This window comes from Salmo salar, chromosome ssa28 (assembly GCF_905237065.1).
Source record: "Salmo salar chromosome ssa28, Ssal_v3.1, whole genome shotgun sequence".
NCBI lineage: Eukaryota > Metazoa > Chordata > Actinopteri > Salmoniformes > Salmonidae > Salmo > Salmo salar.
Genome location: NC_059469.1, coordinates 3913040 through 3940882, shown reverse-complemented (window position 1 = coordinate 3940882; position 27843 = coordinate 3913040). Strand labels below are relative to the sequence as shown.

The 27843-nt window shown below is 42.9% G+C and overlaps 2 protein-coding genes across 6 annotated transcripts in view; one reads left to right on the top strand and one right to left on the bottom strand.

Moving 5' to 3' along the window:
• The first annotated feature begins 1059 nt into the window (after positions 1-1059).
• LOC106589221 (tumor necrosis factor receptor superfamily member 13B-like) lies at positions 1060-13067 on the top strand. The gene is made up of 5 exons (XM_014178939.2): positions 1060-1221; positions 2122-2271; positions 2606-2722; positions 11515-11811; positions 12045-13067. The coding sequence occupies exons 2-5, from the start codon at positions 2157-2159 to the stop codon at positions 12296-12298; spliced, it is 783 nt and encodes a 260-aa protein (XP_014034414.1). The 5' UTR covers positions 1060-1221; positions 2122-2156; the 3' UTR covers positions 12299-13067.
• An 808-nt stretch (positions 13068-13875) lies between these two features.
• Positions 13876-27843, bottom strand: part of LOC106589337 (ubiquitin carboxyl-terminal hydrolase 22) — a 52205-nt gene continuing 38237 nt past the window's right edge. Inside the window, exons 5-13 of one of the 5 annotated variants that reach the window (XM_014179180.2) lie at positions 24827-24993; positions 24255-24402; positions 21114-21219; positions 19369-19707; positions 18947-19073; positions 18725-18816; positions 17728-17787; positions 16870-17019; positions 13876-15278 (exon numbers count right to left, since the gene is read on the bottom strand). In XM_014179180.2, the coding sequence (XP_014034655.2) occupies positions 15236-15278; positions 16870-17019; positions 17728-17787; positions 18725-18816; positions 18947-19073; positions 19369-19707; positions 21114-21219; positions 24255-24402; positions 24827-24993 (1232 nt within the window). In that variant the 3' untranslated portion in view covers positions 13876-15235. Of the gene's footprint in view, positions 15279-16869; positions 17020-17727; positions 17788-18724; positions 18817-18946; positions 19708-21113; positions 21220-24254; positions 24403-24826; positions 24994-27843 lie in introns of those variants that run through there. The other 4 variants (XM_045710069.1, XM_045710071.1, XM_045710072.1 and 1 more) reach the window with 4 other exon arrangements.

Below are 27843 nucleotides of genomic sequence, written 5' to 3'. Positions count from 1 at the left end.
TCGGCCCATGTGATGAATATAATTAGATAATTCCATAATTCAAGAAAATATCAATACATATAAAAACACATACAGTACATTCCCATCACCTAAATGTTTTGTCATGCCGTTATTAATTGACCAGGTGGATGAGTTCTTTCCAAAAATTCACACATTATAAGTTTAGAATGATTACACAGTGCTCTCTGGATTGGTAGTAATAAGCAACGGGACAACCAACCCGTGATACAACCAACCCTGGTCTCCCCTAAGTAGCCTTGCATGAGCGAGCCGGAACAGCTCATAGGAGCAGGAGCCTATCTCCTGTGTCTGTAGCGTGAGGCAGCTTGATGTACAAGTATAACCCCCTGGAAAGTATGTGGCTAGTCTATAGCAGATGCTTACCCCCCAATTATATCTCCTTAATGCTACGTGGCAAGCAGAGACACATCGGGTCCCATTTTCACAGTCTTTGGTATGAATCTGCCCGGGATCAAACTCTGAACCTTCCGATCTCAGGACAGACACTCTAACCACAAGGCCATTGAGTGGATGCTGTTATTACAGCTTAATCTACAAACTACTTGCATGCATGTAAAAACATAAACATTGAATTAAAGTAAATCTGCTGTGTGTAAGTCTAGCAATATTTATGAACAGTAGCTTATGAAACAGATATGCATGCATACTGTATGTAACCTCTCTGTCAAATTATTATTAAAAACAGACAATTGTTATTCTGCAGAACACCTGTGCAAATGAACAGAATATGGTTATGCAGGACAGGTGAGTGCATGCTCTTTCAAATAGGATAGTAAGATGGTCATGGAAGTCTATTGCAATATAAGAACCTTACGGTATATTGCTCTCCAAGTCTGCATTCTCCATGAACTTGACACGGAACTGACATCTTACCAACTGCACCATGTATAAATGACACACCACTGAAAATAACTTATGGTCTCATTCAACATTTGGGAAAGGTAGGCAAATTCATATTTCTTAGTAATAGTATATACATAGATATGACAAAACTCCACATTTTAGTCACAATTCACACCTATCAAGCCTGACTCATCATAACTGGAGAGGAGCTTACCTTCACTGCAAGGGGGAAGTCCCAGAAAATGCATTGTGGTTGCACCCAAATCAGCCCCTAACTCAAATACATGTAGCCTAAGGTCACTGCAAGAGGGGCACATTTCAAGCTGAGGTCCTTAGAGGTCTTTCTTCTCTCTGTAGGTAAGTCATACGATGTCATGTTTCATTACATTGGGCATTGTTATTACATTCCATTATGAGATGTATTTTTAGTTACAAGTGAGCTGGTTAATGAGTAAACTGTTGACGGTTTATAACTTTTTAAAAGATGGATGTTGCCTTTGATTATTCATAGACCACCTGGGAATGGTATTGAAGGAGAACATAAAAAAAAAAAGGTTTACTTATCGGATATCCAGACTTAAAGATCAACATCATGCCTTGAATACATGACTTACTGGTGTAAGCAATGAGCCACTGCTTATGCTACAGAGTGTTACACCAACCAAGACACCATTGATCATATCATATGTGGTAAAAGGAATGAATAACCAGTAAAGGCGTTAAATGGTATTGTTGGAGAATGATTTCGGCAAATTCACAGATAAGAACAAATGTATAAGTCCATTTTATGAAGTTGAAGACCAAGGCGAGGCGTAGCTTCATTTGTGGAGCGTGTTATTTCTCCAGCTCAGTGATTTTGTGCCCAGTAGAGCACAGCGCAGTATGCCTCTGTCAAGAAAAGTGCATTCAAATCTTTGAAGTTGTGTATAGAGGCTTGTCCTCTCTTCTGATACCTTCTAGAGTTACTTGGACAGAATAATATACTGTACATGAGTAATTCATTCTTTTTTTGTATCCGGTTTGTTTGAGCCTGCTTGTCTGCCTGTAGACGAACCTACACCATCTAAAAAGTAAAGAAGAAAAATAGAACACAAAATCTAAGGATTCCATCATAAAGTAATGTAAAATCTGGAAGCCTAACCCCCCCAAATCAACTTGATTAGTGTCAGGTTTGAATCAATCCCAACCAAGTGATACAAAGCTGATTACGCAAGGATTCTATGAACTGACCCTGATTTCCCTCTGCCTGTCATTCAGTGAGTCAGAGTGTGAGTTGACACCCGAGCTGAGCCATGGGGTTAGGCTGCCATGAGGGTCACTTCTGGGATGGCCTGGTCAGGAAGTGTCTGACCTGTCAGATGGTCTGCCAGCAGCCTCACCACCACCTCAGATGCATCGAGTACTGCGGTAAGTTCACACACACAAACACTCACCGGAGGAAATAACACATACACTTAAGAAGTCAACGAGAGGCCAACGCACCGCACAATTGTCCATATGACTCAGTCCTCAAAGTTATACACAGAGATACATACATGTTATATTTCATTCTATGGTGTTGTATCAGTGGTAAAAGGCTCATAGAAAGATCAATGAATCTCGAGATCCTTTTTGTGGGGTTAAGTAACAAGTATAGCCTAGTGCAATTGTGATTGATACATAGCAGCCATTTTGTATCAAAACACAGGCATGTTATAATACGTATACCATCCCTGTGCCATTGTGTGTATGTTTGTGCCAGTGTCTCTAGGGTGTAAAGCAGTCCCAGGGCAGTACTACGACAGGCTGTTGAAGAAGTGTCTGACGTGTGCTGTGGTGTGTGGCAACCATCCCTCAGAGTGTTCCCACCAATGTCAGGGTGAGTGTGAACAGCATTATTTTTGTATCACATATGTTCTCTCTCTCTTTCTCTGTAAAACACTCACACACACACAGGCAGGTACACACATACACACACACAGCTCTCACAAACAGTCATAAGAGTTTGTACACTACTAAATAATTCATTGAGCCTACAGCCATCTCCAAAATAGTTTCTGGCTGATGATCCAATATTTAGACACATTTTTTATTTCGAAAATTGGTCCAAAATTCCATGACCCAGAAGTACTTTTTTAGTGTTGCTGATGACACGCTGATCATGTGATGAGTTCGCAAATCAAATGCCCCACTTGTGCTGCCACTGGACACTGAAAAACAAGTAAGTTAATATTTATTTATTGTAATATAAATTAGTTTGTAATCGTTAAGTGTTGAGTTAGATTACATACTGTAGCTACCTTAATCATTATTTTATGTTATTTCAATGACTTCACAGCAATTTCTCGCTAACCGAAATGTAACTAGCTAGCAGGCTCAACTAAATACAAATCCCTCTAGATACAGTGTGCAAAGCTGTCATCAAGGCAAAGGCTGGCTATTTGAAGGATCTCAAATATAAAATATATTTTGATTTGTTTAACACCTTTTTGGTTACTACATTATTCCGTATGTATTATTTCATAGTTTTGATGTCTTCACTATTATTCTACAATGTAGAAAATAGTAAAAATAAAGAAAAATCCTTGAATGGGTAGGTGTTCTAAAACTTTCGACCGGTAGTGTACATACCCCATCAGACACGCCACTATGGGTTTCTTCACGGAACACAAACCAAAACAGATTTAATGCTTCGCTCAGTTATGTATAGAGTCATGTCATCATGGAATGATCTCCCACCAGAGGTTTCTCAAGCAAAAAGCAAGTTTAGCTTTAAAAAACAGACCAAAAAAGATCCTGTATCACAGCACCTCTCCTCTTTCTAAAGATCTAATTTAACTCTACTGTATATAACAATATGAATATGTACTGTATATATGAATAGAGCAAATAGCATTTTTTGTTGTTGTTTCTTGGTGTCTTCCCAAAATACAGTGCCTTCAGAAAGTATTCACACCTCTTGACTTTTTCCACATTTTGTTGTGTTACAGGCTGAATTTAAAATTGATTCAATTGAGATGTGTTTGTCACTGGCCTACACACAATCCCTATAATGTCAAAGTGTAATTATATATATATATTTTTTTACTAATTAATAAAAAATTAAAAGCTTAAATGTTATGAGTCAATAAGTATTCAACCCCTTTGTTATGGCAAGACTAAATAAGTGCTTAACAAGTCACACAATCAGTTGCATGGACTCATTCTGTGTGCAATAATAGTGTTTACCTTGACTTTTGAATGACTACCTCATCTTTGTACCCCACACATACTGTAAGGTCCTTCAGTTGAGCAGTGTTCAAACACAGATTCAACCACAAAGACCGGGGAGACTTTCCAATGCCTTGCAAACAAGTGCACCTATTGGTAGATGGGAAGGGGGGGGGGGGGTATACATTGAATATCCCTTTGAGCATGGTGACGTTATTAATGACACTTTGAATGCTGTATTAGTACACCCAGTCACTACAAAGATAGAGGCCTCTCTTGTAACTCAGTTGCCGGAGAGGAAGGAAACCACACAGGGATTTCACCAGGCCAATGGTGACTTTAAAACAGTTACAGAGTTTAACGGCTGTGATAATAGAACACTTTGGATGTATCAACATTGTAGTTACTCCACAATACTAACCTAATTGACAGGGTGAAAAAGAAGGAAGCCTGTACAGAATTTTAAAAAATATTCCAAAACATGCATCCTGTTTGAAACAAGGCACAAAAGTAATACTGCAAAACATTTGGCAAAGCAATTCACTTTTTGTCCTGAATACAAAGTGTTAGGTTTGAAGTAAATCCAACACATTACTGAGTACCACTCTCCATATTTTCAATCTTAGTGGTGGCTACATCATGTTATGGGTATGCTTGTAATTGTTAAGGACGGGAGTTTTTCAGGGTAAAAAATAAACAGAATGGAGCTAAGCACAGGCAAAATCCTCGAGTATAAACCTGGTTGAGTCTGCTTTCCACCAGACACTGGGAGATGAATCTTTCAGCAGGACAATAACCTAAAACACAAGGCCAAATCTACAGTACACTGGAGTTCCTTACCAGGAAGACAGTGAATGTTTCTGAGTGGCCAAGTTACAGTGTTGACTTAAATCTATAATCAAGATAAGACAAAACTAGAGCCTGCAGGATTTGCCTTTTGAGAGTGTGGTGTCAAAAAAGTAGAGCACCTCTTTATTACGGACAGACATCTCCCCATCTTTACAACCATTGAATATATATGTTTTGACCATGACAGTTTACAATCAATCAAATGTATTTACAATGCCCTTTTTACATCAGCCGATGTCACAAAGTGCTATACAGAAACCCAGCCTAAAACCCCAAACAGCAAGAAATGCAACTCCCTAGAAAGGTAGGAACCTAGGAAGAAACCTAGAGAGGAACCAGGCTCTGAGGGGTGGCCAGCCCTCTTCTGGCTGTGCCAGGTGGAGATTATAGCAGAACATGGCCAAGATGTTCAAATGTTCATAGATGACCAGCAGGGTCAAATAATAATAATCACAGTGATTGTAGAGGGTGCAACAGGTCAGCACCTCAGGAGTAAATGTCAGTTGGATTTTCATAGCCGAGCATTCAGAGTTAGAGACAGCAGGCGCAGTAGAGAGAGAGAGTCGAAAACAGCAGATCCGGGACAAGGTAGCAGATCCGGTGAACAGGTCAGTGTTCCATAGCCGCAAGCAGAACAGTTGAAACTGGAGCAGCAGCACGACCAGGTGGACTGGGGACAGCAAGGAGTCATCAGGCCAGGTAGTCCTGAGGCATGGTCCCAGGGCTCAGGTCCTTCGGGAGGAGAGAGAGCATTAGAAGGAGAATACTTAAATTCACTCAGGACACCGGATAAGACAGGAGAAATACTCCAGATATAACATGACACATAAACTATTGCAGCATAAATACTGGAGGCTGAGACAGGAGGGGTCGGGAGACACTGTTTCCCCGTCCGACGATACCCCTGGACAGGGCCAACCCGGCAGGATATAAAATCACCCACTTTGCCAAAGCACAACCTCCACACCACTAGAGGGATATCTTCAACCACCAACTTACTACCCTGGGACAAGGCTGAGTATAGCCCACGAAGATCTCTCCCACGGCACGAACCCGAGGGGGGCACCAACCCGGACAGGAAGATCACGTCAGTGACTCAACCCACTCAAGTGACACACCCCTCCTAGGGACGGCATGGAAGAGCACCAGTAAGCCAGTGACTCAGCCCCCCGTAATAGGGTTAAAGGCAGAGAATCCCACACTGTAAAAATATTGTCCCCCTTTTACTTAAACATTTTTGGTAACTATTTGCCTCAGCTTTTTAAGTAAATCCAACAAGGAGGATGTTTTAAGTGTAATATACTTTGCTTTTAGTATATAACAAACTCAAATATATTAAGTGCAAACAACTAACTGGATCTCAAAAATTTATTTCATTCAACTTCATTTTATCAGTTTCAGAACTGTTTTTTTGTTGTTGACCTGCTAAAGTCTTCAAGTCCCAGAACTAATGTTATAAGTTTGATATACTTAATGTAATCAGCTACAGAACTAATATTGTAAGTTTAGTTTCCTGAATTTACTCAGTATCGTAATTGATATTATATCTACAAATGTTTTTTGCTCAGTTACTTAAGGTACTCAGGTTAGTAAAATGTATTTAAATTGGGTTCGTACTACTCAAATATATACTCACAACTATACTTAAAAAGCTGATGCAAATAGTTACCTCAATATACTTGAGATAATTTACTTTAATTATTATTTCTATACAAGGGAATATGCAAAAAGAAACAACAGTGTTCAACTTCAGACACCTTTATTTTGAATAAATGTTATCGTTTTATCATTTCTTCGAACTTCAATCTCAAATTGCCCCTTAAAGTTTCTCGAAAATCTACCAAGTTTCAATAATTCATATTTGTCCCAGGAAATACCTCAAAAATCAGAAGTGCGAATTTAAAGCTTTTAAAACCAAGATATTTTTACTCGGGTTTCTCCCCCAAAAAAGATTGTTGCTGTGCCACTTTGTAAATATTTTACAGCAAGTGAAACTGATATTAAAGAAACGATAGAGTAACTTTGATCGACAATGACATTGTTGTGAATTGCTTAACAGGCCCGGTTTTGAGGTTTATCATGTTCCACAATTAATTCAACGCATTTCAGCACAGAGCGGTCCCCGAGTTGGCCATAGCGTTGTCAAATCATACGAACTTTGTAACGGCAGTCAAACAAAAGAAAAATGACCAAAGTTGCAAAGCTTACTAGATAACCTCCAACGAATGACATAATATGTCCTATTTGGTCAAATCGAATTGGTGATTATACAAGTAGCAGATCAGCTTGAATAATGGGGAGATGAAGAGAGGAAAATGCTTAAATATCAAGGTATAACGGGGACCAACTCTGTTAATAAAATCCATATCTACTCTCAAACCATTTAATGATCACATATTCTCTACCAAAGCTCTCATATGGACAGAAATACGGGGAAAATGTTATAACAATGTTATAGCAATATTTTGACATGCAAAGGCGAGACGTGCTTTGATAATGCCACCTATGGATTACAGAATAGTTAGGAATTCAGGAGTCTGAATTCTGGGTTTCAGTGGGATTGGGACGATAGGAAAATATCATGGAATCTATTTAAGGCAATATAAGGCTTCTACGTTGGTCATTAGATAAATAATACACTTGATGTAGGCTACATTATTTCATGCTACATGTTTCTGATCAGTGATAGATGAGAAAACAAATAAATGAGCTACAACTTCCAGTTTTCCAGACATAGATCAACTAACTACTGTGTACAGACAGAGAAACAGTGGGGAAAAAATCACATTGATTGATTATCAGACAAATCACAGGCTTTTGGTCGGGAGTATGACAGGCTACTATGCGAGTGAAGAGCAAAAACTATGCATAAGATGCTAGAAAAATGTTCTGATCAGCTAATATATGAGAAAACTAGAATGAAGATGATGATTAGCACTCACCTAACATTTTCCCCAGCCTAATTGTTACTAAATATCCAAACGGAGATTCAGCGAAAACAAAGATCTGACATTGATTAATTTATCTAGACGAGTCCCCTACACTCGTTTCAAAAAGGTGCAATGGTGCTGTCCCAATCAAAACAAGTAGGGGTGCTGAGGGTGCTGCAGCATCCCCTGAAAAATCTGAATACAAAAAAATATATTATTTTTTGAAAAATATATTTTTTCACAAAGTATTAAACTGGAGCTTTAAACTCCTGTATTAGCGGAATGATATAGACGTCTGCAGCGCCAGCGTTTCAACCAAATGTCAATGCCATCCTCCTCTCTTTCATGTTGACTAAATGGTCTGTGACTCTGTCATACAGTACACACTTTTTTTGTTGTTGTCCTAGGCTACCTCTCTAGCCTAACTTCCTTTCATGGGCAACGTTAGTTAGTTAACATTAGCCTTGTACATCTACTGTAGCTACATATTGAACTTCCATCCACTCAGGCCAGGGGCACAATGTATGAATTTATAATCATTGGCCAGTTATAATCACTGGCCAGTATGGATAATTAAGTAAAACCATGAGTCCAAATCCCTATCTCCATCCATGGCTAATTTAGGAAAGGGACAATTTTTGCTAGCTAGCCACCGAGGGACAACAACACAACGAGATGCAACATTTCAAGTTGTTTCTGTCGATGACATATTGCTCTCGATTTGATTGGAGTGAAGGCAAATCCAAACTGGCTTGCCTTAACACTCTTTTTTTTGGTGCGCCAGGACCATTCACAGTTGAGCTCACTTGGTTTAGTTTAATGCCAGTCGACTGTGATTTAATATTTTTTTATCAAGGGAGGCCAAATGCTTGCTGGCTTCCCTTGCATTTAATGCTACGGGTGGCAACAATGTCATACTCTTTTTGACCACACAGCATCAGATAGATGGCCTACACATACAGAGACAAAGGAACGCTGTTTCACTTGCTCTGATGATTTCTCCGGTCGGATACATTCAGCCTCTTGAAAATGGAAGGAAAATAATGAATCCCAGAGACAAAATCTAAATTATTTTATGTTGTTTTCTTAGTACATTTTTGGGGAAAGCCTGGCTTCCCTTGGCATACATGAATACACACCACTGAGTGTCAATTATGCCTTTGCTTTGAATTTATGGTGACGTTGTGTGAAATAAATACACTAGGCTAAGGCTTCCACGCAACAACCTGTTAGGATAATGTGATCTAAATTTTTTTGCTTATCTGCTGCTGTGTATTTTTACGAGTTGCGACATTGGTAGAAAATATTGTAATTTTCTAGGTCTTGTCATTACCTTTTTTGGGGAAATGTGAAGAGTGGTCCCAGGACTAGTCCCAGGTTCCCGGTTACCCATGTTAATCCCTAGAGGGGACTAAGCACGCTCCTCTGAGGGGCCCCCATGTTGAGGGTCAGCGTGGCGGATGTTTTCTTGCCTGCCCTCACCACCTGGAGAAGTCAGGAAGTCCAGGATTCAGTTGTAGAAGGTGTTCAGTCCCAGGGACCTTAGCTTGGGATGAGCTTTGAGGGTATTAGGTGTTGATGCTGAGCTGTAGTCAATGAACAGCATTCTCACGTAGGTGTTCCTTTTGTACAAGTAGGAAAGGGCGGTGTGGAGTGCAATAGAGATTGCAGCATCTGTGGATCAGCTGGAGCAGTATGCAAATTGGAGTGGGTCCAGGGTGTCTGGGATGATGGTGTTGCTTTGAGCCATGACCAGCCAGCCTTTCAAAGCATTTCATGGCTACAGGTGTGAGTGCTACGGGGCGATAGTCAGGTTTAGATAGGTTACCTTGGTGTTCTTGGACACAGGGACTATTGTGGTCTGCTTGAAACATGTAGGTATTACAGACTCGGTCACGGAGAGGTTGAAAATGTAAGTGAAAACACTTACCAGCTTGTTAGCACATAGAAGGCATTTAGCTCATCTGGTAGGCTTGTGTCACTGGGCAACACGTGGCTGGGGTTCCCTTTGTAATCCTTGATAGTTAGCAAGCCCTGCCACATCCGACGAGCGTCAGAGCCGGTGTAGTAGAATTTGATCTGTCCTGTATTGACGCTTTGATGGTTCATCTGATTTTTTATAAGCGTCCGGGTTAGTGTTCCGCTCCTTGAAAGCAGCAGCTCTAGCCTTTAACTCAGTGTGGATGTTGCCTGTAATCTATGGCTTTGGGTTGGGATATGTATGCACTGTCACTGTGGGGATAACATCATCTATGCACTTTTTCATGAAGCTGGTGACTGATGTGGTAAACTCCTCAATGGCATCTGATGAATCCGGGGAACATATTCCAGTCTGTGCAAGCAAAACAGTCCTGTAGCTTAGCATCTGCTTCATCTGACCACTTCTGAATTGAGCTTGTCACTGGTACTTCCTGTTTGAGTTTTTGCTTGTAAGCAGGAATCAGGAGGATAGAGTTATGGTCAGATTTGCAGAATCGAGGGCAAGGGACAGCTTCGTATGCAGCTCTGTATGTGGAGTAAAGGTGATCGTGTCACGTCCTGACCCTTGTAAGATGTCATTTTCTATATTAGAGTAGGTCAGGGCGTGACAGGGGTTGTTTTTGGGTGGTTTTCTGGTTATCTGTTTCTATGTGGGTTTCTAGGTTTCTATTTCTATGTTGGGGTTGTTGGGATGATCTCCAATTAGAGGCAGCCAGTTCTCGTTGTCTCTAATTGGAGATCATATTTACGTAGGTTTTTTTCCAGTTGTGTTTGTGGGTTGTTAATTTGTGAGTAGTGTGTATTTCTCTCTGCGTCACGGTTTTGTTGTTTTGTTATTTCAAGTATTTGGTGTATTGCAACGTTTCACGTTAATAATAAATATGTGGAACTACAAACACGCTGCGCCTTGGTCCGATCCTTTATTAAACAGCCGTGACAGATCTAGAGTATTTTTTCCCTTTAGCTGCAGAGGTGAATTGCTAGTGGAAATTAGGTCAAACGGATTTCAGTTTTCCAGCATTGAAATCAGTGATTGTACATTCGCCAATAGAACAGAGGGTAGAGGCGGTTTATTTACTCACTGACGTAGTTTCATCAGGGTGCCCCCACGTCGGACTCTATATCGCCGTCTGTTGGGGATTAGGGCCTGGTCCCATGTAAGCATTATGTCCTGCCGGAGTCAGGGAAGTAGGATTCTTCATCCAAATCGAGGTTAGTGATCACTGTTCTGATGTCCAGAAGCTCTTTTCGGTCATAAGAAACAATGGTGCAAACATTATGTACAAAAATATTTAAGATCAGGGCAACAACAACAAAAAAGACAAAATAGCATAATTGGTCAGGAGCCGTAAAACAGTAAAACTGCTGCCATACATCCCAGCTTCATTCAGCGCCAATGGATGAAATGTATTGTCTACGTCCCAAATGGCACCCTGCCATAAGGCACTGGCCAAAAGTAGTGCACTATTTAGGGAATAGGGTGCCATTTGGTGTCTTTTCTAATTCAGTCACATTTAAATAGGATAACCTTGGGATTAAATGCATTTGGTTTTGATCTTTTGAACTGAGAACCTCCTAGAAGTAGAGCTTTGACATTTGGAAATGGTGCACACATTTGTTTAGACTCACTTTGCATTACATGGATGTTATTGCAAGGCAAATAAGAATTTAAATTAATTTAAGTAATTTAATTCCCCTTAAGCCCAACAGCCTGACTTGAGAGCAACCTTGAGGCCTGTGGACGGGACAGTCTCCCAGAACCCTACCACCAGGGGGGACTCCCTACTCAGTGGCCTGCCTAACTCAGTCATCCTGGTGTACTCTCTGCTGGGCTTGGGTCTGACTCTGCTGCTGTTGACCCTGTCTTTGGCCCTGCTTGTGCTGCTGAGGAGGGCCAGTGCCAGAGGTCCCCGACCAGGGGCCACACAGAGCAGTCCCACCCAGGGCCGTGGAAGCCAGGAGGCCCAAGAGCCTAACCAGCACAGCAAGTCCTCCAAAGGTCAGTTTGGGCACAACTCTAGTCTAAAACATAGCTCAGGGCATGTCTTCATTAAGCCACTCAGAGTAGGAGTGCTGATCGGGGATCAGGACCCCGCGTCCATTTATTCCTATTCATTAAGATCTAAAAGGCAAAAATGATCCTAGATCACAATTGAATAATTCAGCATGGCTTCTTTTAGCTTGTTTATCTCTCTCTCTCTCTCTGAGTGTATGCATTCGTACCATCTTTAGACAACCTGATGGATCCATCCCTGCCCAAGCTGAACAGCGTGACAGCGGGCCGTTCGTCCAGCCCAATAGAGACCTGTGTGTGTGTTCACTGCTTCCCTGACCTCAGAGTGCCTGGCAGAGGAGAGAAGCAGCAGAGACCCCCTCTCACCCTCTACCAGCAGGCTGTCCCCCAGGACGTCCACACTCCTACCAGACCACTCACTTGTGGATCATCAGAAAAAATCATCTGCTCCCCCTCTCAGCCTAGCTTCTGACAGGAGCAGAACTGAAACCCACTGAACACTACGGCAATCATCGAGATCCTATTAAATTACTAGAGGGGCTATGTCATAAACCCTCAAAGTTCCATAATGGGGTAAAAATGGCAGCAATCTTGGTCAGGGAAGAAATCCAAAACCAGTCTAATTGGAATGAATGGCAGAGGCATAGGTGACGCATTTCCTGCTTTTACTTATGCAGGAAAATAAAAGTAAGGCAGGTGATGTATTAGAAATAGTGTAATTATAGTCAACCTAAAATAGTGTCGTAATTATGAATACATTTGATACTGGTTTTATACCAATTTTCTGTACAAATACCTTCTAAAATACATGTAAACAGACCATACGTCACTTAGTTTTCTTGGAAAACGGTGTGCTATTCTATGATACAATATCAGTACTTGTTGCATTTACGTCTCTAAGTCATATCATCAACTGATTTGAGCCAGTGTATGGCTGTGTATTGACTGCCTTGTTTGAATGGAATGTTTGCTTGCTGTCAGTTAATTAGAAACATTTATGGTGTCATTCCTCGAAAACTGGTTGGCCAGCTAGCTAGCAAACACCCATACTGTCATGCCCTGATCTGTTTCACCTGTCCTTGTGATTGTCTCCACCCCCTCCAGGTGTCGCTTATTTTCCCCAGTGTATTTATCCCTGTGTTTCCTGTCTCTCTGTGCCAGTTCACCTTGTATGTTTCCAAGTCAACCAGCAGTTTTCCCGTTCTCCTGCTTTTTGCATTCTCCTTTTTCTAGTCCTTCCGGTATTGACCCTTGCCTGTTTCTGGACTTTGTACCTGCCTGTCTGACCATTCTGCCTGCCTTGACCACGAGCCTGTCTGCCACTCTGTACCTCTTGGACTCTGATCTGGTTTTGACCTTTTGCCTGTCCACGACCATTCTCTTGCCTACTCCTTTTGGATTAATAAACATTGTAAGACTCCAACCATCTGCCTCCTGTGTCTGCATTTGGGTCTCACCTTGATACACACAGAGCAGATCAATTCTTCACATTCATTGTTTTACACTATCTTATCACAGCACTGGTTGACCAACTCCCTGACCATCATGGCTGACCTTTGGACCATCATGAGGTTCATGGCCATTCTAGTATTATAAATCTATTATATCGCAATAAACAACCCTAGACAGATTTGACACCGCCCACTCCAGGATCAGCTTGCCCTCCACAACCCTAACCTGAACCATTAGGAGAGGAAGAAAAAAAACAACTCTAAACTGTCCCAAGATCAGCCACATCTATGGGTAACTTCACCTGGCCTACACCATGCAGACCAGAAACAACTCTCACTGTGACATGAGAAGTCTGGAGAGCAGAAATTAATAGGTGGTGAAGGAAAAAGGATACACAAGAAATGGTATTGAGGGAGTGACACATAAGGGAGTAACAGAGAACATGATTTATGCCTGTATGTACTCACCCCAAACAAAATGACACCTGCTGCATCTCTCGGGAGACATTCACATGTGGGTGGCCTCCTTGTGCCATGATTCAGCAAAGACCTCCAGTAAATATTGTACAAGTTAATAAAACCCTGAAGCACACGAGAGTATAGATATAGATTTTTATTGTGTGTGTCTCACCATCAGTGTCCAGTTCTTGCAGCAGATAAAGTGTGGGGGATGTATTTTGACTAGCATAATAACCCTTGACCTTTTCCAGCAACATGGATAAAGGAACTCAGTTTATACCTTGGTTTTCTTTTTTAACATACATACTTTAACATACATAATTAACATGTGAAAAAAAAGTACTGATTCAGTACACAAACATGCGCACAACACATGTGCGTACACCCACACACACACAATTAGAGCAACATGTGGCCAAAGTTTAACACTGTTGGATCGAGCCGCGGCAGGATACACACCGTGTCAGAATAGTTCTCATCTTTTTGTTATTCACAACAACGCATCACCTGAAACATCTTCACAACCATGTCAGCAACAAAATAATTATCCCATCACAAGAAACAAACAAACAAACCAACCAACAAATGTGAAAAAGGCTCCACAACAGCAGTCTCATGAGAAGAAGCATACATTTTTCAAAAATACATGATTGACTGCACAACATAACAAGGACAGGGGTTCGAGGGGGGGGGGGACATTGGAAACTGTGAACAAGGATTCAAATGACTTACAAAAATATACTTCTATATTTTCCCTGCCCTCAAAGAAAGAAAGAAAAAAAAAGAAAAAAAAAGAGGGGGGGGGACTTTTCACAGAACAACAACCTCCCTTTCTCTACCTCCATCTTTTTTCAGTAAAAAAAAGAAAAAAAATGTGCGCTAGATTCATCATACAGTATTTTCAAAACTAAAAAGTTCAAACAACGATTATAGTCATCTCTTCTTGTGTTTGCAATGTTCTTAATATAATTTCTCAGCTTGTTTTGCATTTAGAGCAACAACAATGCATATAATGAACTTAGACAAACAAATGTCTTCCCTCAGAAATGTTTGGTCACTTGGGAGATGGGTGTGTGTGTGTGGGGGGAGTGGAATTATGGTTTTCAGAAAAATAATACAACGTGAAGTTGACTGTTTTTATGACTTGTGGCCACTGTCGGACTGTTCCTTCATCTGCCCGAAACGAGAGGAGGAGAGCGAGAGAGCGAAGCACCTCATCTTCCAACAAAGGCTTCTCGTTTCTCTTTCCATTCGGCAATCTTCCCCCTCCTCTTCCTCCTTTCCGTCCTATCAAGTAGATCCTACGTAGTAGCTTCCATGCAGATTGGTTTTGGAGTGTCCTTTAGTTAGAAAGGATGCGGGATTCGTTTTCCTTTGCCTCCATTCCCACAGCTTTCAATCTTCACTGATGTAGAGTTTCAGGTAGGCTTGTGTTATGTTGCCGTTTTGTTGTTGCGCAACTCTTGGTGGCGGTTGACATCAGTGCTGAAGGAAGCTGGCTATTCATACTCCAGAAACTGTTTATGGTAGAACAAAAGGTACCTGACAACAGAAAAAGAATCACTGATAAGATGATTTCACACTCAAAAGATATTTTTCTCATTATCATGAGGAATTACACAAGGTAGAAGCTACTGCATAATAATGATACATCAAAAGAATAGGGGAGATGGAGTTTTGGATGAAATAATATACACAGAGTGTACAAAACATTAAAACACCTTCCTAATAGCAGGTGTTCATAATGTGGCTTTGAAGTTCCTTAAAAAAAATAATAATAATGTAGCTTTGAAGTCTACTGATTGACCATAAAATATAAACTGGGCTACAAGTAAGTTTAATGGAGAATCTCCAAGTGCTTTTTAGTTCTGGACTAGGCTTAATCGACGTCTGGGAAACCTCCCCCAAAAGACAGAGTAGGTAGAAGTTGCCCCTAACCCCTGACACCAGATCTGCTATATGTTTAACCCCGTAATGGTAAAGGTAAGGATTGTATGAGCTTTTAACCCATAAGAGTCTAAGCCCTCTCTAAGCCAGGTGGGGGTTTCTACATTTTAGTCATATAGCAGATGCTCTTATCCAGAGCGACTTACAGGAGCAATTAAGGGTTAAGTGCCTTGCTCAAGGGCACAGACAGATTTTTCAACTAGTCGGCTCAGGGATTCAAACTGACCTTTCGGTCACTGGCCCAACGCTCTTAACCGCTAGGCTACCTGCAGCCCAGTTCTACTAAGCTATAGGAAATTGTTTTAAGAAGGTCATACCGAGGATCATTTAGCTATTTGATTTTGAATGTTAGGACCCCTTGAAGTACCCCAAAAAAATATAATTTGATGAAAAACTATTTTTTGGCTAACTGCTATTAGCCCATACAAAACGCATTGACTAACAGATTCACTACATGGAACAACAGATCGTTCCCCTAAAAAAATCGAAAGGAAGTTTGTTCTGAAGTGGCTGACATATATCTGAGAGATAAGAAAGATCAGGACACATTTGTATTATTTTTATTTATCTAAACCCTTATTTTTGGCACTAAACAGTGTCCATATATACACTTGCATTAATGTTTTCTACCGGTACCAGGGAACCTTCAGACGAGTCTTGTGAGGCCTGTGGGCATCCTAGAGCAAAACAACATTACGTGTTCATGAGAGTCTCACTTTTCTACAGAGGGGTCATATTAGTGTGTAGCCAGAACTGTTCGGACGCTACCGACAGAAGTTGGCAGATCAGCTGTACCGACTTCAGACCAGTCCCAAGACGCTTGTGGGGTTCAAAGAGCAAAGCGGAGAACACCACCGTGTTCGTTAGAGTCTCATCTTTCCATAGAGGGGTCAAAATAGTTTGTAACCCATTCGGACGCTACAGACGTTTCGGTGAGGAGACCAAATTTTCACCACGTCTTATGGTCTGACAAACGCTGTCACCGCAGATGCGGAAGTACGACGGATACGGTGGATTGAGGCGCATTCAATGCGACAAAAAAACAACAACATATCTGTAGCTTAACCTGACAGATTTCTGTGGGGATTTTTTTATTATTACGCTAATTCAATTTCCGCAGGGGAGCGGACGTCGAGCTTAGGGGGTTAGCACCGTAAAGGTCGAGGTTGCAGCGGTCTGAGCTCACCCTTCACTGTCCAGCACGTCCTTGTTGCTGGCCTTGGTGATGATGGCATCGTCACACTTGAACCACTGGTCCATGTGCTGCCGGATGAATGTGGTGTAGTGACCGCTCTCCAGAGTACCCTGGTGGTTGACCACCGCAAATAGAGAATACCTGGAGGGAGGGAGGGAGGGAGGGAGGGAGGGAGGAGGGAGGGAGGGAGGAGAGGGGAAGGCATGGAGAGAGAGTGGAGGGAGGGAAGGAGGGGGAGGGAAAGAGAGGAGAGAGAGAGAGAGCGAGGAAGGGAGGCAGAAAATGGGTGAGAATTGGTTCAAATCAAAGCAAAAGAGAACAGAGCAAATTCACTGTCATTATATATTGTTCTTTACATGCAACATACACTGAGTATACCAAACATTAGGAACACTTCCTAAAATGTAGTTGCAACCCTCCCTTTTGCCCTCAAAACAGCCTCAATTCGTCAAGGCAAGGACTCTACAAGGATGCTGGCCCATGTTGTCTCCAATGCTTCCCAATGTTGTGTCAAGTTGGCTGGATGTCATTTGGGTGGTGGACCATTCTCGATACACACGGGAAACTGTTGAGCGTGAAAAAACCCAGCAGCGTTGCAGTTCTTGACGGACACCGGTACTTAAATCTTTTGTCTTACCCATTCACCCTCTTAATGGCACACATACACAATCCATGTCTCAATTTTCTCAAGACTGATTGAAGTGTATTTAAAAAAAAAAGTGACATCAATAAGGGATCATAGCTTTAACCTGGAATCACCTGGTTAGTCTATGTCATGGAAAGAGCACGTATTTTGTAATGTTTTGTACACTCAGTGTAGTACCAGTGTTTGAGGGACAGTCCACTTACTTATTGTCGTTGAAAACGTCTACTGACTGCTGGTACTGTCCGTTTATCCTGTTCTCTTTACTGAAAGACACACGATCAGACAATATGTCAGCAACAATGAACAAAGACCATCACACTAAGCCATCCTCTAGCGTAATACCACACGTATACATTACAATCAATCCTCAGAGCAGGCCTCCTGAGTGGCGCAGCGGTCTGAGGCACTGCATCTCAGTGCTAGAGGAGTCCCCACAGACCCTGGTTCGATCCCGGGCCGTATCACAACCGGCTGTGATCGGGAGACCCATAAGGCGACGCACAATTGGCCCAGCGTCGGCCAGGTTAGGGGAGGGTTTGGTCATTGTAAATAAGAATTTGTTCTTAACCGACTTGCCTAGTTAAATAAAGGTTAAATAAAAAAAAACACTTTAACACCTCACCCTGTCTGGCACTGGTTCTAATAAGGCCCCTGACTGACTGCTTAGTCCAATATGGCGCATCCCTTTCATACGTACACCCATTCATTCAATTCATGCAGTTCCAGTCATCCCTCTCTTTCTCTCTGGAGGAGAGAGATTTGAGTCCCCTTCAGCAGCAGGTGCTGTTTTGACATGCTGCACATCAGGGGACACGCATGGGGAGTCACGGGTTGATGTGTGTGTGTGTGTGTGTGTGAGCGCACACCTGTGTTTGGCTAATTAAGTTAAAAACACCAATTACACACACACACACACGGCAAATTAATGTGGCTGGTCGGGCAGCACATACACACACGAATACGCGCACACCTATATAAGTCTATGCCTCTCAATCGACTCAAGGGGCTTCCTTTCCCAGGCTCCTTCACGTCACTAGCACTGATTTAAGAATCAGAAGGTGAAGGCTAAATAGCAAAGAGACCATCAGCGGAGTGACTTTCACTTCTCTCGGATCAGTGCAGATGAAGAATAATATGAATAAAGGAAGGGTCTTCAGACTATTGAGATGCAGCCCTTGTCTCCGCATTGTTCAGACTGACCTGGAGGCCATGAAGGGAGTCATGTCCAGCTCTAAGGGGAACGAGACGTACGTAATGATCTTCCTCCGCAGCTTCGCAGAGTGTTCAAACCTCTGGGGGGAGAGAGAGAGAGAGAGAGAGAGAGAGAGATATTACAGTGCGAAGGACGAACTAAAGTTGACCTCTCACACTTAATTTCTTTTACACAAATACAGACAACAAAAAAAACATGCGCTCGCTCACTTTGAGGTGGAAACACGCCACAATGGGGAGCTTCTTCATAGTCAGCTGTTTGGTGGACTCTTGGTAACTATGGCAACCACTACACTTAATCTTGGCGCCGCTCCCTAAGTGTTCTGGTCGGGTAAACCTGCAGAAGACGGACCAGGGTCAGAACCCACACCGTGTGTGTGCGCATGATAGAAAGATGGACAGCAGAACAGAGATACACAGAGAAGGTTAAAGCGATGATGTGGAAGGAATTAGCTAGAGGGATGATTACCTGCATAGACAGAAAGTGGGAGTGGTGGCCCCTGATAGACGAAGAGAGAACGAGAGAAAGAGAGCGATAGAGAAAGGGATGGTGATAAAGGGATGAGTAGAACCTGCCTAGACAATCAGTGAATTTGGTGGCCCCCTGAGAGAGGGGTAGAGTGATGAGATACCTGCGTAGACAGTCTGTGAGTGTGGTGGCCCCCTGAGAGAGGGGTAGAGTGATGAGATACCTGCGTAGACAGTCTGTGAGTGTGGTGGCCCCCTGAGAGAGGGGTAGAGTGATGAGATACCTGCGTAGACAGTCTGTGAGTGTGGTGGCCCCCTGAGAGAGGGGTAGAGTGATGAGATACCTGCGTAGACAGTCTGTGAGTGTGGTGGCCCCTGAGAGGTGGCTCTCTCCGTTGAGTGTGCTGCCGTCTCCCCCGGGGCTGAGGGGCCAGAAGGGCGTGGACGACCCCGGCAGGTCCAGACTGATGTCCCAGAACGGGTCTATCGTCGTGGAAACACCACTACAGGACGAGAGGGGAGGGGTCTGTTAGGGAATGGCTTTTGGGCTTTGACTGACCCAAAGCCTATGAATCCATCTTATGACCCATACATTTTAGTCATTTAGCAGATGCTCTTATCCAGAGCGACTTACAGTAGCAATTAGGGTTAAGTGCCTTGGCACTTATAGGGCACATGAAATTAGGGCACATGAGATTTTTCACCTAGTTGGCTCAGGGATTCAGTTACTGACCCCACGCTTTTAACCGCTAGAATACCTAAGTAGCCAGTTACAACACTTAAACAATGTTAGCTTGCATGCGAGTGTGAGTGTATATATAGACGAGTTAGCTGACAAAGTCACGAAAACGATGCGCACGCTTCAATGGGGTAGAAGTCGGAGTTGTTGTGATTCGGGATGGCTACCAACAATGACAAGAAACTGTGACGTGGGGAAACATTAAGCGACTCGTTTCCGTAAGCGACTCGTGATTCGGGATGGCTACCAACAGTGACAAGAAACTGTGACGTGGGGAAACATTAAGCGACCCGTTTCCGTAAGCGACCGTGATTCGGGATGGCTACCAACAGTGACAAGAAACGGTGACGTGCGGAAACATTAAGCGACTCGTTTCCGTAAGCGACTCGTTTCCGCTAGTTTCATCTTGTTCTTGATACGATGTCTTGTTTTGAGGTATTTCCACTGATTTCATGTCAATCCTAATATGGCTCAAGTTTGCTAGCTAGCTAACCAACCAACAAACATCTGTAACGATGAATTTGAGAGACAACAAGTGCTCACTGTGCAAATTAACTTATGTTTTCATGAAATATTGGAGACGGAAAATTGTTTCCATCTTGTCACCAATCTAAGCCAACCTCGTCTGTTTTGCCCCCTAGTTGCGTCCACGTCGGTTTTGTTGCTAAACAACCAACCCGTCTATACACATTTACAAAACGTAGCACAAATGCTTCTCAATCAGTGTTGCAAACTCCACACGAAATCACTGATGCTTTGTGAATGAGTAAATATTGTGCAATACTCCGTGTCCACCAGATGTAGGTAGAACACTGTGTCAGAGTCTACACTGCCCAGTAGGGTGCCTGGCTGCTAAAGCAGTGGGAGTGGAGCAACGGGTGATGTGTGTGTTAAAAAATAAAAAAATTAAATCAGTCCCACTCTCCTTGACTCACTGCAGAGAGGGGGTCTGACCAGGGCTGAGAGTGAGTGATGTAAAACAAAAGAAAATGTTTTTAAAAGTGCTGGTTTGAAACCTGATCAACATGATGCATCAATGGTACACACGCCCACACAAACAAACAGTAAGGGTGAAGCAAAGATGTAGAGGAAAGAACTTTCACACGGCTGACACGCACGCACACGCACACACACACACACACACACACAGAGAAAGATGGAGGAGCATACTGGCAGACTTGACAGGTGACGTCAGACTGCAGACCCCCAGTGAAGATTTGGTCGATGATGCAGTTGCAGTTATTGGGGTTGTTGGCCTTCTTCCCGTTATCATCTCCTTGGTGAACATCGAGAGGACAGGGACAAAACACACGATTGAGAATTAAAGCTTGTCGACTGCTGCAGAACTCCCCCCCCCCACACCACAGTATCAGAGAAAGACAAATCGAGAGAGAAAGAGTGGAGAGAATGAGGGATGTTGAAGGAGGACACAGAGCTAAGCAAACACAATCAGCACTTATGTAAAGAGGCTCTTTGTCTGTGTCAATTAGCAGCCCCTCATCTCAGCTCATCCAGGCAGTCAGCTAGCAGACCAGTCATTTTCTTCACTTCTCCTCCTCTCTAGTTCATTCTCCCCCAACCACTGCTCCCTTCCTTTCCCGTATTCCTGCTTTTCCTCCCACCATTTGACTGTAGCAGAAGTAGAGAGCGTGGGTGCCATTTGAGTAGAGCAGTCTGCTTTCTGCAATCTGATTGTCTGTACAAGTTTGTATGAGTACATGTACAGTGCCTTCGGAAAGTATTCATACCCTTTGAGTTTTTCCGATAGAGCCATATTCTAAAAACAGGTTTTTAGAAATTTTACAAAACGTATTAAAACGAGAAATACCTTATTTACATAAGTATTCAGACCCTTTGCTATGAGACTCGAAATTGAGTCCTGGTGGATCCTGTTTCCATTGATCATCCTTGAAAAGTTTCTACAACTTGGAGTCCCCTGTGGTAAATTAGATTGATTGGACATGATCTGGAAAGGCACACTGTCTATAAAAAAAGTCCCACAGTTGACAGTGCATGTCACAGCAAAATCCAAGCCATGAGGTCGAAGGAATTGTCCGTAGAGCTCAGAGACAGGATTGTGTCGAGGCACAGATCTGGGGAAGGGTACCCAAACATTTCTGCAGCATTGAATGTCCCCAAGAAAACGGTGCCCTCCATCATTCTTAAATGGAAGTTTGGAACCACAAAGAGCTGGCCGCCCAGCCAAACTGAACAATTGGGGGAGAAGGGCCTTGGTCAGGGAGGTGACCAAGAACCCGATGGCACAGAGTTCCTCTGTGGAGATGGGAGAACCTTCCAGAAGGACAACCATCTCTGAAGCACTCCACCAATCAGGACATTATGGTAGAGTGGCCAGATGGAAGCCACTCTTCAGTAAAAGGCACATGACAGCACGCTTGGAGTTTGAAATCAAGATTGAATGCCAAGCGTCATATCTGGAGGAAACTTGACAACATCCCTACGGTGAAGCATGGTGGTGGCAGCATCATGCTGTGGGGATGTTTTTCAGCGGCAGGGACTGGGAGACTAGTCAGGATCGAGGGAAAGAGGAACGGAGAAAAGTACAGAGATCCTTGATGAAAACCTAGTCCCGAGTGTTCAGGACTTCAGACTGGGGCTTAGGTTCATCTTCCAATTAGACAACGACCCTAAGCACACAACCAAGACAACACAGGAGTGGCTTCAGGACACGTCTCTGAATGTCCTTGTGTGGCCCAGCCAGAACCTGGACTTGAACCTGATCTAACATTTCTGGAGAGACATAAAAAATAGCTGTGCAGCAACGCTCCCCATCCAACCTGACAGAGCTTGAGAGGATCTGCAGAGAAGAATGAGAGAAAATCCCCAAATAGAGGTGTGCCAAAGTTATAGCATCATACCCAAGAAGACTCGAGGCTGTAATCGCTGCCAATGGTGCTTCAACAAAGTACTGAGTAACGGGTCTGAATACTTATGTAAATATGATATTTCAGTGTTTTGTTTTATTATAAATTAGCAATATTTCAAAAACCTGTTTTTTCTTTGACATTATGGGGTACTGTGTTAATGAGGGAAAAAAACTATTTAATACATTTTAGAATAAGGCTTAATAACCTCTTTGGGCTAGGGGGCAGTATTTTGACGTCCGGATGAAAAGCGTGCCCAAAGTCAACTGCCTGTTACTCAGGCCCAGAAGCTAGGATATGCATATAATTGGTAGATTTGGGTATAAAACACTCTAAAATTATGTCTGTGAGTATAACAGAACTGATATGGCAGGCAAAACCCCGAGGACAAACCATCCAAAACATAAAAAGATTTTAGCCTACCACTGTTTCCAATGGCTGTCATGTTTATTATGAGGCAAAATCCTCCCAGAGTGCAGTTCCTAGGGCTTCCACTAGATGTCAACAGTCTTTAGAAAGAGTTTCAGGCTTGTTTTTGGGAAAATGAGCTAGAATTTGTAGTTTTTCTAAGTGGCTCCCATTTTGGCTGTAGTGTTCTCATGCGCGTGGATGAGAGCGCGTTCTTTGTTGTTTATCTCCGGTAAAGACAATAACGATTCTCCATCTTAAATTTTATCATTTATTTACGTATTAGGGTACCTGAGGTTTGATTATAAACGTTGTTTGACTTGTTTGGAGAAGTTCATTGGTAACGTTTGGGATTCATTTTGTATGCATTTTGAAGGAGGGAAACCGGTGGATTATTGAATGAAGGGCGCCAGCTAAACTGAGTTTTTGGGGTTATAAAAGAAGGACTTAATCGAATAAAAGGAGCATTTGTGATGTAGCTGGGACCTTTTGGAGTGCCAACAGAAGATGATCTTCAAAGGTAAGGCATTTATTATATCGCCATCTCTGACTTTCGTAGCGCACCTGCCTGGTTGAACATTTTTTTCATGCTTTTGTATGCGGGGTGCTGTCCTCAGATAATTGCATGGTGTGCTTTCGCCGTAAAGCCTTTTTGAAATCTGACACAGCGGCTGGATTAACAAGAAGTTAAGCTTTATTTTGATGTATGACACTTGTATTTTCATGAATGTTAAATATTTCTATTTGTGTAATTTGAATTTCGCGTTCTGCAATTTCACCGGATGTTATCGAGGTGGGTCGCTAGCGGAACCCCTGCGCCAGAAAGGTTAAACGTAACAATGTGGAATAAGTCAAGGGGTCTGAATACTTTCCGAAGGCACTGTATGTGGGTGTAAGGCTGTGTAATGTATTCGTGTTTGCCACTGTATATATAAAAAAGGTAGGTCTTATAATGTAGTGTGTGTGTGTGTGTTCCTGCGTGATTCTATGCGTACGACCCCTGTACTATGACGCAAACCTTTGCAATGGCGGTGCAACACGTCCAGGGCAGCGATGAGGAACTCGTGGGCATCCTGCTGCTCGTATCCTGCTAGGTGGCGCGCGTGAGTCCACACCAGGTGCAGCAGTCGGAAGGGAATGTGGGGTGAACGGTGGCCCGAGTAGAACTGACAGAGAGAGAGGGAGAGATGAGAAAAATAGGAGGAAGAAAGAACGAAAATGTTAAATGTGAGGGTAGAAGAAGAGGGGGAATGGAGAGAGAGAGAAATTGAGGCGAGGGAAAATAAAAAGAGGTATAAGAGAGAATAAGGGTTGGAGAAGGGGCGGGATGAAACAGGAACTTAAACCATGCAAATCCCACCACGTACTGATTCAATGTGACAACGACCTCGCTAGCTAAGTACTTCCACTACAATGGTTTTAGAGGGAGAGAGGGGGTAGAGAAAAATAAAAAGAGAAGATAGTTTTGGGTTGAGAGAGATTTAGAACAAGAGCGTTAGACAGCCGTAGAGGTGGGGTGGGAAAGAAAGAGGAAGGAGAATGGAGGAGGTGTGCGAGCCTGAAAGAGAGAGATATTTTGAACCCCCTTACCTCCTGAAAGAGCTGTGACATCTCACACACCAGACAGGAGTTGGACTGCATTTCACACTTGTGTCTGTCGGACAGGAAGAAGTCCCGCAGCAGGGGTGTATGGGTGAGGGCCTGGACGATACAGTTCATAAAACACGTGTTGCCCAGGTTGATCAGACCTCGAAGACCTGACGGCGAGAGGGGAGGGTTAGAGGTCGAGCAAGAGAGAGAGAGAAGCAGAAGGCAGAGGAAGATGGAGAGAGAAAGGAAGACAGGTAAATGGGGGAAATAAAGAGAGCGCTTGAGAGAGAGACATGCAGAAACAGACATAATACCAATCTTGAATATCATTTCCAGTGCCAAAACCACTACAGTAAATGAGAACCAGTGGAGACATGGCTGTAACAGATGGCCACAGTGGTCCCTAGACGGAGGCTGGAGTGAACACAGCAGCCTCACACTGGCAGGAGGGCAACAGGGTAAGACCCACTGAGCTGGGATACCCTGACAGGTAGGGTTGCATGTAAAGCTACAGGTAATTTACCGAAGTTACTGGAATTTTCAGTCATTTGGGTAAATAACAGGTCATCTACGGCAATCTATGGTAACTTTGGTAATTTATACTTGAATAATAGTCCCCCGTGCCCAAGAAAGCCACGGTAACCTGCCTAAAGGACTATCGCCCCATAGCACTCACATCTATAGCCATGAAAAGCTTTGAAAGACTGGTCATGGCTCACATCAACACCATGACGCAATCTCTATTGCACTCTACACTGCCCACCTGGACAAAAGCAATACCCAAGGTAAGAATGCTGTTCATTGACTACAGCTTATCATTCAATGCCATAGTCCACTCCAAGCTCAGGACACTGACTGAACACCTCCCTCTGCAACTGGATTCTGGACGTCCTGACCGGCCGCCCCCAGGCGGTGAGGGTAGGCAACAACACATCCGCCATGCAGACCATCAACACGGGAGCCCCTCAGGGGTGTGTGCTCAATCCCCTCCTGTACACCCTGTTCACACGCGACTGCATGTAAGACGCCAACACCATCAAGTTTTCTGATGACACGACGGTGGTAGGACTGATCACACACACATGACAATGATGCAGCCTATATGGATGTTGTCAGAGACCTGGCAGTGTGGTGCCAGGACAACAACAACCTCACCCTCAACATCAGCAAGACAAAGGAGCTGATCGTGGACTACAGGAAACTACAGGAAACAGAGGGGCGAGAATGTGCAAAGCTGTCATCAAGGCAATGGGTGGCTACTTTGAAGAATCTCAAATACAATATATATTTTGATTTGTTTAACACTTTTTTGGCTACATGATTCCATATGTGTTATTTCATAGTTTTGATGTCTTTACTATTATGCAGAAAATAGTAAACAAAGAAGAACCCTGGAATGAGTAGGTGTTTCTAAACTTTGGACTGGTACTGTAACTACCTCAATTACCTGGTACCCCTGCACATCGACTTGGTACTGGTACTCCCTGTATATAGCCATGTTATTTTTGACTCGTTATTGTTATTCTTTATTCACTGTGCGTTTATTCCTCATGTCTCTACGTCATTTAATGTTTTATCTGACTCTGTGTTGTTGGAAAGGACCTGTAAGTAAGCATTTCACTAATAGCCTACACCTGCTGTTTACAAAGCATGTGACAAATACAATTTTGATTTGAATAACTTTTTATAAAATGAATTATATATACAGTATAGACGTGTTATATCTCTGTCCATATTGTCCATGAGTTTCTAGTAGATAGACCATATGGTTCAAGAGAAAAATAGCCTAAATAATGAAAAAAAAGCATTGAAATCAACAATGGCATTATTTTCAATTATCTCTTCTAAACGTATTATACAAATGCCACGAAAACAAAGACATAATGGCATACACTTCCGTTCAAAAGTTTGGGGTCAGTTGGAAATGTCCTTGTTTTTTAAAGAAAACGCCTATGTAGATATTCCTTTAAAAAAATCAGCCGTTTCCAGCTACAATAGTAAATGTATAACATTAACAATGTCTACACTGCATTTCTGATCAATTTGATGTTATTTTAATGGGCAATTTTTTGGGGGGCTTTTCTTTCAAAAACAAGGACATTTCTAAGTGACTCCAAACGTTTGTGTATTAAAAAACACATTGCCCCTGACCAGCTGCTCACTCTAGAACCCTGGGGTGAGCAGCATGTTGCCCCCCCCCCCACCACCACAGGGCACCATTACACACAGTACACGGCATCTTGACAAAAAGACAAATTGAGATTTCCAAGTGCGAGAGAGACAGCACGAGAGAGAGAGCAAGCGAGCGTGAACGTTTAGCACCTAGCAGTAGCACACTGCGATGCTTTTTAACACCACTCATCTCCAACTCTGTCTGAGCTGCTCCATAGCTGTGTGGAGGAGGAGGGGTGAGAATTAGAGAGGGATGAGAGAGAGGAGAGGAATGTCTTATTTCTCCACTGGACAGCACTTCCTAAATCCCTGATCAATAACATACTACTACTGTATGTATTTCTCTCTCTCTCTCTCTCTCTCTCTCTCTCTCTCCCCCTCTCCCGCACACACACTTTCCCAGATAAACACATTTTTCAGACACAGCCAACAGAAGTCTCTGCAATGAGATTAAGGAGAGACTGGGGGTTCTATCCGCCCACAGACATCACACAGTCTGTACTGCAGATGCTGTCATCACACTGAACCTCATAGGAAATGAACTACGCCCATATAGAGAGAAGCAGACTAGAGCTGTTCACCCTAGTCCCTTCCAACCCTTCTGTGTTGGCAGGTCTGAATGGACCAATATGGCGGGTTCAATAAGCCAATGGCCTTATAATATGCCAAGCCTTATAATTTCCTTCTGCCATATTGTTTATCCCATTATTGGGATTCTTCAGATTTGGAAATACAGAAAGGGGAGAGGGTATGGGCTAGGCAGGGGTAAGAAGCTAGGATAAGGGACCAGGGAGTATGGTTTGTTTTCAGACCAGGCACAAGACAACTCTTGCTGTAGCCAGACA